This window comes from Sturnira hondurensis, unplaced genomic scaffold (genome assembly GCF_014824575.4).
Source record: "Sturnira hondurensis isolate 20B ecotype Veracruz unplaced genomic scaffold, ASM1482457v3 Scaffold0011880, whole genome shotgun sequence".
Classification (NCBI taxonomy): Eukaryota; Metazoa; Chordata; class Mammalia; order Chiroptera; family Phyllostomidae; genus Sturnira; species Sturnira hondurensis.
In genome coordinates, this window is record NW_028084511.1 from 1,829,669 (window position 1) to 1,842,319 (window position 12,651).

Consider the following 12,651-nt stretch of genomic DNA (forward strand, 5'->3'; position numbering starts at 1 on the left):
CAGCCTTTTGGTGTCTCTGGGCCATGCTGGAAGAAGGGTTGTCTTGGGCCACCCATTAAACACACTGCGACACACACACAGAAAAACTCATAATGTTTCAAGTGAGTTTACAATTTTGTGTTGCGCCCTATTCACAGCCATCCTGGGCTGCATGCAGCCCACAGGCCCCTGGTTGGACACCCCTGGCTAGAGTTTGTTTTATAGAATTCACGGCTACTTTCTTCTGGCTGAGGGCTGGGCCCGTTATCTCCCTGATCAATCTGTTCTCATCCGCACAGATGAGTGTTAATCCTTACCTTTGGCCTCGATGTGAAGGATAAGAACCACCACCCACCGAATCCTTTTTCCGTACCAGGCACTGCTCATCACTTGAGGTCTCTGCCCACCCTAACCCTATCAGAGCCAGAGAAGATGGTGGTGGTCAAAGAAACGGACGGGAGACCGAAAGCAGACCCAGTTGGGGATGGCTACTCGTTCACTCGCCAAATTTGACAATAAATGGACTATGAAAGATAGGGGCCATGACTTGAGAAAAAGTTGACTTTGAAGATTTTCTTTTTAAAGATTAGGGGCAGCGTGGTCATATCTATCAGCCGAGGAGTGGACGAACAGTCAGCTTCAGGCAGCCCGTGTGGTGCTCTGCATCTGAATCATGTCCCTTCCTTAGGCATCTTTCACTTTCACTCTTTCTCTCCTGGTGACCTTCCCTGACCCTGCCCATCCGCCAGCAGACATCAGAGGCTTCTTGTGAGGGTGAGGTGAGGAGCTCCCTCTCCTGTTTTGGGGGACTGAAGGCATGGGCCCCGTGCCTCCAGGCTCTGTCTTTCCACTCCTGCCCGGCCTTTTGCCTACTTGGCTGAGGGGGCATGGGCTCCAAGCCACGCTGGCTGGTCTCTTTAGATACTGATAAAGTGCAGCGATGGCCACTAATTCCTGGAAGTGTCCTGGGAAGCTGCAGCCCTTGGTTCTGCCGGAGTTAGTGGGGGAGGGACTCTGAGAGGCAGCAGGAAGCCATGGACACCTCATCCCCCTCTGAGGTCACCCCTTTTTCTTAGTGGCTCTGGGGTCAGCTATCAGCCCGTCCAAGTAGTGAGAGCAATGAATAATGGAGTAGGAAGAGAGCAGAAAGGGGCAGAGCAGCGGTGTCTGCCCTGGGCTGCCGCCCTCTCGGGTTCTCTCGTAGTTTAGGCCCGCTCCTCCTCTCTCACGCTGGGAGTTGCAGTGGCTCCTGAACTGGTCTTGCTGTCTCGAGGGTCCTTCCCAGAGACCCGGTCCCAGCCCCAGCCCCAGCCCCAGCCTGCCTCCAGAGATCCCTTCTCCACTGAAGATCTGGCCCTGGCACGTTCCTGCTTGACGCCTTTTCCCACCTTCTCCAGGGTAAAGTCCTCTATCCTCACCGAAACACGCGAGGCTTTCCCGGATTCAAACCCTGCTCACAGCAGGTCCCACCAGAACCCTCACCAGAACCGCTCCTCGCTGTTCTTTTACTCATTCATTCGTTCACTCCTCCCGTCAGTAAATGTTTCCCAGGACCCACTCTGAGTAGCGCCATGCCAGGGGGTGCTGGGAACCCCACGGCCTGGCCAGTCCATGCTCCCTGACCACCCCGAGCACCCTCGTGGCCTCTCAGGGCCCCATGCCCGTGCCTTCCTTCTCACACGCCCCTTTTGCAGCCTGCCAGCCCCTGGCCACGTGCTATTCCCTGCGTCTCTCTCACAGAGCGCTTCTTCCTGTGAGGTCCACCACCTTTCACATTTTTTTCATTCAAGTTATGCATTGTGTTAATCTTCCTTTACAACCCCCCCCCCCCCGTCTTAGTTTCTATTTCAGTGAACCCTTAACAGGCATCCAAGTCAGAGCCCCCAGCGTGCCTGCTGCACCCTCTCCCAGCTCCGGAGCGAGGCTTTCTGTTTGCATGTGTGTTCCGGCTCCACAAACCTGGGGGCCTTGTTTTCTTCCTGCCCAGAGTCTGCAGCCCGAGTGAAGGACACCTGAACAGATGCCAGCCCGAAGTGACAGGGCTGCAAAGCAGGCTCACGGCAGCGGGAATGGCTCCAAAAGGGCCTGTGTGGCCCCCCAGGGCCCCATCCCCACCAGTCAGCCAGGGTGAGCTTCCCTCCACGACCCCTGCGCCAGGGGGCTCCCCAGCAAACCTCCCACGGAGGTTCCTTTGCACCGACCGCGTTAGGAGAGGCCGTGTGAGGTCTGAACAACCCGGCTCTGTCCCCTGTGCATGTGGCCATTTCATGTCTCCTAAACCTGTCCCTCCATGTTTACATAAAACAAATATGGGGTCTCTAGTCACCTCAGGTGGCTGGAGTGAGACACTGACAGAGACAGGCCCCCCTCTCAGGGACCTAGAAATCACCCCACTGAGATCGGAGGGCCCCTTATTAAGTTCTGATTCCCAAGGCCTTCCTCACCCCAGCCCAGGCACCCCACCCCCCAGCCCACTCTGCTCAGCCGAACTTTCCCCCTGTCCTCAGCCAGCCTCTGCATCTAGAGCTCCGCCTCGGCCTTTTCCTGGGCCATGATCCAAGCAGCTTCAGCCGCCCAAGGTCTGGGGGCCTGCCCCTCCACCTATCCTTTTAACACCCCCATCTTTATTTCCCGGAGCCTGCACGACACCGCCCAATTAATCGTGTGTGGTCCTGTATTGCTTCTATGTTCTTCCCCCAACCAGGCTGTGAACTTCCTGAGCCCAAAGCAAGGACCGTGTCCTGTTCTAGTCGCATCCCCACTGTCCCCACAGCGGAGCTTCTTCCTCCCCGACCATGGCGATTAGGAAGCAAGGCAAAGAAAGGTTCGGCGATTCTTTTCTAAGATCGTCTGATTACAGGGTTCAGGGCCCTGGACGAGCCCGAAGCCGGCTCATTCCTACAGGGAGGGTGCAGGGAGGCGGAGTCAATGTGGAGTACTGGAGTCGGGATTCCAGTATGCTAGTGAGGTCAACGCCTAGCCAAGCCAGCGCCGAAGTGCAGCTCGCCAGGCTGGAGGCTCCGCGCCACCCACCGGCCCGCCGGCCGGAGGCCTCTTTGGGAGGCATCAGGTGCAAACTCAGGGAGCGCGCGGAGCCTGCCTGCCGCCTCCGCCTGCCGCCTCCGCCTGCCCTCTCTGGGCCTCTGGGATCTCCTCCTGAGCCTCGGGCGGAGGCAAGGGGGAGGGTAAGGTCGGACACGTAGCTGGCCTTCAGGCAGGGCTCGACTCGGCGCGGCTTGTCGGGCGGGGGAGCCAGGGACCGCTGCTCCAGCCCGCTAGCCTTCGAAAGATCCTCCTGGGCCAATGGCAGGCGGGGCGACGCGCCCGGATTGGTGCAGGCGCTCTGCTGATCACTGTGGAAACCCGGGCGGCGGGGAACGCGGGAGGATGCGGAGCTCCGGACGGGGGGAGCCAGAGGGGCGGGCAGAGGAGGCGTCGAGTCTCTGAACACCCGAGAGTTTTTACTGGTGGCAAAAGTCCATCGCGGGCTGGCGGGTGGAGGGCGGGGCGGAGGAAGGGGACTGCTTGGGGGCACTGGGAAGCCAGGGATATTCCGAGGGATATTTGGCAGCACACTCGCAAGCAAAGTCAAGGAGGTTGGGGGAGGGGGCGCAGTGGGAGGAGGGATAGAAGACAAAAGCCGAAGGCGAGGAGTGCCCAGTCGAACACTCGCGTCTCCGACGCCTGTTGGCTCCAATACACGGGGCATCCTAGTAGGTAGGCAGCATGGGGAAGGGGGGAAACCAGGGCGAGGGGGCCACTGAGCGCGAGGCGCCGATGCCCACCTTCAGCTGGGAAGAGATTCAGAAGCACAACCTGCGCACGGACAAGTGGCTCGTCATCGACCGCAAGGTCTACAACATCACCGAATGGTCCAGACGGCACCCAGGAGGCAAGCGGGTCATCGGGCACTACGCGGGGGAAGATGCCACGGTAAGGGTTTGGGAGCTCTTCCGCCACCATTCTCTACCAAAGGCGGGAGTCAGGAGCCCTGGGTCCCAGGGCGCCAAACCTCCACCGCTGAATGGAGCTTGAGGGCGCCCAGAAGGGAAGGTGTGTCTACTGCGCTCGTCCCTGCTCCTAATCTTTGTCCCATGGGACAGGTGGGCCAACCGGCTGTGGGGGTCGGATATGGGACCACGGGAAGCAAGCGGCGCCGTGGTGAAGATCCGAGCGGTGGAGAATCGTGCAGAATCTACCGCGCGCACTGGGACCCACGCGTCCGCTTCCTGCACCGGGTTCACCGGAGCCAGAGACGCCCCAAAGGGGGCGCTCTGACACCAGGGCTTTGGCGCCCCCAGCGTGGAAGATGGCCGCCCCGGGCCGTGCGGAACGGAACAGGAGAGCAGCCAGGTGTGGGACCCAGAGGGTCCCTCATTCTCCAGCCAGGCTAGTGGGCGGGGAAGGAAAGCTCGTTCCCGGTCCGGGCTTGCTCTTGCGTGGAGTCCGGCCTAAGGAGGTCCGCAATGGCTGCCTCGGAGAGACCGCCTGGGAACTCCTGTTCCCACGCTCTCAAAGACTCCCAGGACTCACCTGACCCCAAGGATCGGCCTTCTTGGGGACTCAGGTGGGGACTTGGTGAAAAGGAGAGAGGGCTGGAGTTTGCAAAGCCCAGGTTGAGTGTCGTCGTGAGCCGCGTGGATTTTAGCAGCTGTAAGGCGACTTGGCAACAGGTTCAGCTGCGCCCGAGGTTACTCTGGGGCATTCAACTCAATGATCCTCCGTTTTACATCAGGCCTGGAAGGCTCTTCCCTCTTGCTCAACCCCTATCCCAGAAACTTACTTCCTTCTAAGATCAGACTTTTGGGGCACGAAATGTGCTAACTAGGGATGTAGTGTAATGGAGTGAGCAACTGGATATCTATCCCCCCCCCCCCCCTGCCCTTCGCAGTAGGAGGTATGGGAAGGGGACTTTAAGAGAAGAGGCAGAAACAGGCTAGGAATTGAGAGAGTTTGGGGTTTAGGTTGTTGAGCCGGTGCTTTGCCCCTTGGAGCATGGACTGGCTTCTTCCTCAGAGTTAGGGGAGGGGCAGGATTATGGGCCCAGCAAGTTTGGGGAGGGACTGACCAGCACTTCAATGCACAGTCTGGGGCCCAGCAGCATGCAGTCAGATCCTCTCCAAAGGCTGAAAGTCAAGGGAGCTCTCCTTAGGCAATTCAGCTCTCGGTAGGGAATTTTCCTGTTTCTGAGGAGGAGATGCCAGAACTCAGTACTTCCTCTTCCTCAGAAGGATGGCCTAGTTAGTAGAGGGCAAAGGCAGTGGCCATTTGGGCCTTTTGCAGAAGTTAGAACTTGTCATCCCGGCCAGGTGGCTCAGTTGGCTGGAGCGTCGTCCAGTGCACCAGAGGCTGCGCGTTTGGTCCTCTCTGCCCAGGGAGCGTGCAGATGCGTGTGTCTCTCTCACACTGACGTCTCTCTCTCTCTGAAACCAATAACATATCCTCAGATTAAAAAATAAGAAAACAACTAAGGAAACAAGAAAGAAGTAAGAACTTCTTGGCCTTGCCTGTCAGAATAAAAGTCACTTAATTTTTTGAGCTTACAAACCACATTCAGACTTACTAAGTTGATTCGCCGAGCCTGGGATCAGCTTGAGGCGGCCCTGACTGCTCACTGCTCTTAGGTTTAAAAACCTGCTCCAGCAGGAGCCCCTGTGCCTAAACTCAGAACCTGCTGTCACAGCGCCCTCCCTACTTCATCTTGGATCGCTCTCCCTCTGGTCCTCCGGCACCTCTCTGGTCTTGCTTCGCTGTGGGGAAAAGGGACCCTCACACGGGTCCCAGGGGTGTCTGCTCTTTTCTCAGCCTGGTCCCACCCCTCAAGGCTTTCTCCACTGGGGACTTGGAATCTTCAACTATCATTTCGTCACATGTGTGCATTGTCTCCGTGGCTCAGAGCTGGACCCTGGGCACGAAGACCAGTAATTCACCCACAGCGACCACGTCTGCTGGGTTTGCTTCCCTCCTTCCTCTCAAGCTGGGATGTGAAGTGAACCCTCTGCCCGGACGTCCCAGCTCCACCCCTCATCCCGGCCTTGTCCACCACTTTCCTGCCCTGTCCCCTCTTAGAACCCGGAGAGGGAGAGAAGCGGTCGGGATTCATTCGATCTCTTAAGTTGCTCCCATACTGTGCTTGTGAAGAAGCAACAGATTGAAAATGGAAGGCATCCCTGTCCTTTAGACAGAGCAAGAGGGTGTCAGTCGAGGCAGAGGACAGGGGCTTGAGGGCCTGAATGTGAATCTTTAGGCAAGACACTTACCTTGGACTTTTCCTATTTTGGATTTATGGGAAGGCTCGGTGGGCTGTGTGTGAGGTCACTGAACTTGAGAGTGCTCTACAGGCGCGAAGGATCCTTACCTCATGTATGTTCCCAGCATGCACAGTGGGGAGCTCAGTAAACCAGACAAAAAGGGTAAAGAAGGGGAACCTAAGTGGCCCCATTTTTTAAAAGAAAAATGCATTTACTGGTTTTTCCTCCTCTGATTGTGCCTGGAGGGCAGTTGCAGCCCCTCAGCCAGATCTGGGTGGGAGCCCCCTTCCTGCTGGCTATAGCCTCGGGGAAGATCCCATACTGAGCCCAGAACTCCCGGTATTTTGTGCAGATTTCAGGGAAGAAGAGTCCTGCTTCTCCCCTATAATCCCATCTTGCCCAGGTAGCCTGCCTGGGGCCTACTTCCTGTGTAGCCCCAGCCTTCCCAACCCCCAGCTCCCCAGCCCTGCACCCGGCAGTGCATGTACCCGGCATTGGGAGCACTTGCCAAGATCTCTTTGGGCACAGACCACTGCCCTCACCAGCCTCCGCTGCTTTTTCCCTTTGGAGGAGGCATGGCATAAGAGGCTCCCTGCCCTGCCTGCATCTCTGCTTGCTTTGGAAATGCAGTCGGCACCCCTGTCTCCAGCTGAGATCCCAGGGTCCCTCTGCTTCTCTCTCTCTAACCACGTGTTGCAGAGTCCTGGTTCCCAGGGCTTCTGCCTGCAACCCTGTGTGCCCAGTGTTGGCTCCTCGCACTTCTGAGTCCTGGGCTCCGCGCCCAGATGTGTGAAGCTGGGTTAGAGTCCAGTCTTGCTCTGCAGAAACAGATCGAGGCACCCGGGGCTCAGTGCAGGGGGAGGAGCTGTGAGCTCTGCCTGGATGGGGCTACAGCAGGGAGTATGTCTTCCTGCAGAAGTTGGCTGGCCTTGGAGCCAGCCAGGTGATGGCAGAAGCAGGAACCATGAGGGCCAGGCAGTGTGATGTCCACTTGCCTTCCAGCTGAGAATCGGGGTGTTAGGGCCCTCCCTCCTGCAGCCTGCCCCCTCCAACTCCACTGGGAATACTGTCCTGGCTGCTTTCGACCTGTTTGCCACCCCTTTCTCTGCACCTGTGCCCCGGGCTGTTCCGGGAAGGTATTGGGCTTCTTTCCCTGTCAGACGAGGATAGAGCCTGGTTCCAGTTATTTCAGAGTCTACCTTTGGGTTGTCCTGTCTTGGCTTTGCCACTGGCAGTCACTTCTGTAGCCATCGGGAAACTTCCCCCAGTGTGTGCGGCACGTGTGTGACACTTTGGCTGAGGGAGACGCTGCAGTCAGCTCTCAGGGAAGCGGAAGCTCAGTCCGACTGAAGACTTTGTATTAACAGTGGAAAACTAGAGGGTTTAAGCACACCTGGAGTGTGACCAGGGGTGGGTACTGTCTGCCTGGGTCTCTTCTCATCATCTCCCTAAAACAGGACCTGTCTCAGAACTTGGGGAAGATTAGTGGCTTGTGTACATAAAGCCCGTGGCTCAGTGGCGAGCCCACATAACCTCAGCATGCGGCCCTTCTCCCAACCACTAGTGTGTAAGAGCTGGGGACGGTGAGGAGTTCCACCGCTCCAGAGGGATAAGCCCAATTCTGCAAAATGGCAGAAGAGTCTGCACATGATTGCCGAGTGCCACAGTCTTCTGGGGTGGGGAGGTGCACAGCCGTGGGGCCCTGGGTCCCCGCAGATACTGTGCACCCTCCGGTTGGGCTCTGTTGTGGGCCCTGCGGTTATTGCCGCAAAAAGATGGGTGCGGCCTTGCCTTGTGGAGCTCATATTCTTTTGCTTTTCAAAGATTTTATTTATTCATTTTTAGAGAGGGGAAGGGAGAGAGAGAGAGGGGGAGAAATACCTCAGTGTGTGGTTACCTCTTGCCTGCCCCCTACTGGCGACCTGGCCTGCAGCCCAGGTGTGTGCCCTGACTGGGTATGAAACCGGCAACCCTTTGGTTCACAGGCCGGCGCTCAATCCACTGAGCCACACCAGCCAGGACTGGAGCTCGTATTCTAATGGAGACAGGCAGTAGGTTCTCCTATCATTTGCTTTTAGTTACCAAGGAAGGGTGCAGAAAATACGTGTTTTCTGCAAATAAGGATAAGCAATTGCCTGGTGCATGCAGTCTCACAGTCTCCCGTGCCCACGTCCTTACACACTAGTTGTTCTAGGGTAGGTGTTAATTACAGCAAATAATTCAGCTCCTTGTTGCGGGTATCAGACACCCCCTTCCTTAGTCAGGCACCGTCCACCTCCGTGTCCTCGCAGTTCTCAGTTACCTGAAGCATCTGTGCTACAACGGGAGCGAGAACACCTCGTTGATCTTTCTACACTCTCTGCAGCACCATTTCTGTAGCTGGAATACAAATATTTAAGGAGCGAGAAGGGTATGCAAACCAGTTTGGCTTTCTGTAGAGAATGGCAAGATCTACCTAAAGAAAGATGTGAACACCCTTCTCATTGGGGGAGGGGCCGAGAGGGGGATGTTTATGTTCAGACTTTTAATCGAGTACGTAATAAAATAATAAAACTAAAAAAAAAAGTACAACAAGAAGTGAGCACAGCCCCGACTGGTGTGGCTCAGTGGGTTGGGCACCATCCTGCAAAACAAAAGGTTGCCTGTTCGATCCCCAGTTGGGGCACATGCCTGGCTTGTGGGTGAGGCCCCCAGTAGGGGCATGTGCAAGAGACACTCAGTCTATGTTTTTATCGCACATCAATGTTCCTCTCCCTCTCCCCCTCCCCTTCCTGTCTCTGAAAGTAAATAAATAAATAAAACGTGAGCACAGAAGCTCCCCAGTGAGTGGTGGCCCAGCTGGAGATGTACTGACTTTATAAATCTTCGGTGCTGCCAAAGTGACACGCGTAACGAGAGCTGCGTGAGGTGTCGGACACTTTATCAGTGCACAGGCTTTGGGCCCCGCGGTGGCCCCCGCGCATTCTGAGCACGTTGGAGGTGGGCGGGGCGAAGCTCTGGTCAGTAGATTAGGTGTCGTCGTAAATGCACCTTCGAATTTCGATATTTTCAGCCTACGATGGTTTTTTGGGACATAACCCCGCCATACGTCGAGAAGCATCTACACATAATATAGCCTGTGACCTTGATAACTTGTGAGTAAGCCAAAACCTGTCTCGGAGAAGGTGTGGGGCTGGAGGTGGCTGCCTCCCGTGGGGCGGTTGGGAAAAGCCTCTCTGAGGCGCGTCCCAACGCCGCTGGCCACGGGGCACGGTAAGGACAGGACTCCAGGCAGAGGGGGAGAGCCGAGCACAGGTCTGCCGAGGGGATGAGCTTGGTGGGTTCCCACCAGGCCCTCTCAGAAAGCTGCCAGGTCCATCAATGCTCAGCTCTCTAAGCTGGTGGGAGGCAGCAGGCATGTGGCGAGACAGCCTCTGAGTCAGGTGAACCTGCGTTTGATGCTGGCTCGGCCCCCAGAGAGCTCCACCAGGTTCCCAGCCTGGGCAAGGGCCCGGAGGTTTGACCTGGACCTGGCAGCAGCCGTGGGAGCTGGGTGAGGGGTGAGCGCACTTGCAGATCGCTGCACTGAATTCTGCCTCTCCTCGAACAGTCGAGAGTGGAGAGCAACCGTTGAATTGTCTGACCAGACAGTGGCTCCTCAGGAAGCTGCCTTTATCGAGGACTTCCTGTTCGTGTCTCCAAGGCTGTGGTCTGATGTGGGCAGGACCAATGAAAGGGCTCTTGTAGGCTCTGACCAGGGAGGCAGCTCTGTTCACTGCAACACCACCGACACTCTGGACCCAGCTTGGAAAGCCGCACTGGGCCTTTCCCAGGGCCTTGGATCTTGGGAGCAGGGAGGGACTTCGCTGGCTTGTGGAGGAGGCAGAGGCTGGGTGCGGGCAGCTGGCCCGGAGTGGGCCCAGCTGTTCAGTACTGGATCCCAGGCCTCCTAGCTGCCTGCCCAGGGCCTCTGGAATAGCAGCCGGTCTCTTCTCTGAAAATATTCATAATCAGATGCGCTGCCACCATCCCTTTTCTGCTCAGGGGGCACAGACCTTTTTAAAAAAAACTCTGGGCCCCATTTTCTTCTGCACAAAGTGTTGCTTTGTGAGTCTGTTCTAGACACAAAGAGAGCAGAGACCGGGCAAAGGACTTGGTGCAGGGATGAGGCAGCAAGGAAATGGGAGAAGACAGGCAATCACCACCGGGGGGTGGGGGTGGGGGTGGGGGTGGGATGGAATGTTTGTCAGCACATCCCCATTGCCTCCCTTCTGCTTTAATGTGAAAAAGTCCAAACTCACAGGACAGTTAAAAATGAGCAAGCACCTGTATAGCTTCAACCAAGAGTCACTAGTTTTAACATTTGGCACATTTGCATTCTCCCTCACTGGGCATATGCAGTTTGCTTTTGCTGAATCGTAGGAAAAGAAATTGTATCATATGCCATCTCAGTCCTAAATTCTTCACCATCTTCTCCTAAGAATTGGGGCGTTCTCTAACATCATCATAATACCTTTACCAAACTTAATAAAATCAGTAATAATTCTTTTTTTAAAAAAGATTCATTTATTTATTTTCAGCGAGAGGGAAAGGAAGGAGAAAGAGAGGGGGAGAAACATCCATGTGTGGTTGCCTCTTGCACGCCCCCTACTGGAAGCACAACTTGACTCACAACCCAGGCAGGGGCCCTGACTGGGAATTGAACTGGTGACCCTTTGGTTCGCTGGCAGGTGCTCCCTCCACTGAGTCACACCAGCCAGCGCATAATTCTTTAATATGATCAGATATCCGTTCCATATTCCAGTTTTCTCATTCAGCTCCCCAAAATTGTCTTGTATAACTGCTGGGTCCCCCGTCCCCCATGGAGTCTTTCAAGTCAAACATTACAGGTTTGATATCTGTTTATCACCTCTTTATTCGGTCTCTTTTAATCTAGACATCCTCCTCCCCACACCCCCCGTGGTCACTTATTGCCCCACTCCCTTGATTTTCCTGGTTGTTTCCTGTAACCTTGGACTTGCCCCTCTGCCCTGGCAAAGGCCCAGAACTTGGATGCATGCAGGCGGACACGGCCCACCATGGGGACTTCATACTGCAGCCCGTCAGGGGAGCTGGGTGGCACTTCGACTCCAAGGCAGGGCCGTTATGAGACAACGTATGAAATGTACAGATTATGTGTAGGAAAAAACCTGCAAGGAAATACGCTAAAATGCCAGCGACAGTGGCCACGCCCCGGGTGGTATTCATTTTCCCATCTGTTCTGTCCTTTTATTTACTCAGTTTGCCAAAACTAGGCACATTATTACTTTGGAACTGGAAAAAGATGAAAATGGCTAACAGTTTTTCAATTTCAAAGGCAATGTAGCAGCGTCAGAGGCAGTTTGGAGAGTAATGAAAGTAAAACAAGCCATAATGCCACCACCTTCACCTGTGATGTGGCGCCTTCCGTAAACATTATTTTTATAATTTTCATAATTAATTCTATCCTTTTTCAAACGTTGAAAAAGCTTTTTTGCGGAAATGCTTTTACCTAATTCTGCATTTTCCTTGTTTAATATTGCCCCTAAGCACATTTTCCACGCGGTGGCAGAGTCTCCAGTGTTGCTCCTTTCATGGATAGCCGAGTGCAGGGGTTGCGGGTGGCCCACCTTGCAGGGGGGTCCCAGGCACCCCGCAGACGAGGCGAGGAGGCTCACGTCCTTCCCTGGCCCTGCCCAGCCGGGTGCGGGCACACTGTGTCTCTCCCTGGAAGGGCACATTGTTCCCACCCGCCCAGAGGCAGCCCACGTGTCCGTGCGCCCACCTTCCGCGAGCTCAGCGGCCCCTCGTCTGGGCAGAGGCTGGGGTGGCACCACGGTGGGCGCTGCACACTGAGGCATCAGCCCTGGGTGAGGCCTGAAAGAGCATTTGGGGCCAGCGCATGGGAGGGACAGAGAGGTTTACTGGTGAGGGGTGCAGGCTGGGGTCCGGGCTCCCACTCATCTCCTACCTCCTGCTCCCCAGGAAGCCTTTCGCGCCTTCCACCGTGACCTTGACTTCGTGCGCAAGTTCATGAAGCCCCTGCTGATTGGCGAGCTGGCCCCGGAGGAGCCCAGCCATGACCGGGGCAAGAACGTGAGTCATACTGGACCAAGGATGGAGGGAAGGGAGGGTCTGCAGGCAGACGAGGACCCCACCCATAGGTGCAGAGTGCTAGGTGTGGGGCAGGGGGCCTCTATGCCAGTCTGGGGGGAGCCACCGCCCATCCACTGTGATTAGGGGGGACTTAGAGCCCCCCACCCCACCCAGGTCCTGGCTGACCCCCCACCCCCCTTGGAGTGATTCGTGCCCAGCCTCTACCGCTGGGGCCTCAGTGGGCCCAGGCCAGGCAGAGGGCTGCCCCCTCTGGTCCCTCTGTCTTCCAGAGGTTCACCTCCCCTCCTGGCTCTCCGCATGTGTTGCC

General features: G+C 56.2%; 1 protein-coding gene across 2 annotated transcripts in view; it reads left to right on the top strand.

The window, feature by feature from the left end:
* The first annotated feature begins 2,971 nt into the window (after positions 1 to 2,971).
* FADS2 (fatty acid desaturase 2) overlaps positions 2,972 to 12,651 on the top strand; it is a 28,768-nt gene continuing 19,088 nt past the window's right edge. Inside the window, exons 1-2 of one of the 2 annotated variants that reach the window (XM_037060569.1) lie at positions 2,972 to 3,049; positions 12,213 to 12,323. In XM_037060569.1, the coding sequence (XP_036916464.1) occupies positions 12,261 to 12,323 (63 nt within the window). In that variant the 5' untranslated portion in view covers positions 2,972 to 3,049; positions 12,213 to 12,260. Of the gene's footprint in view, positions 3,050 to 3,599; positions 3,913 to 12,212; positions 12,324 to 12,651 lie in introns of those variants that run through there. The other variant, XM_037060568.1, reaches the window with a different exon arrangement.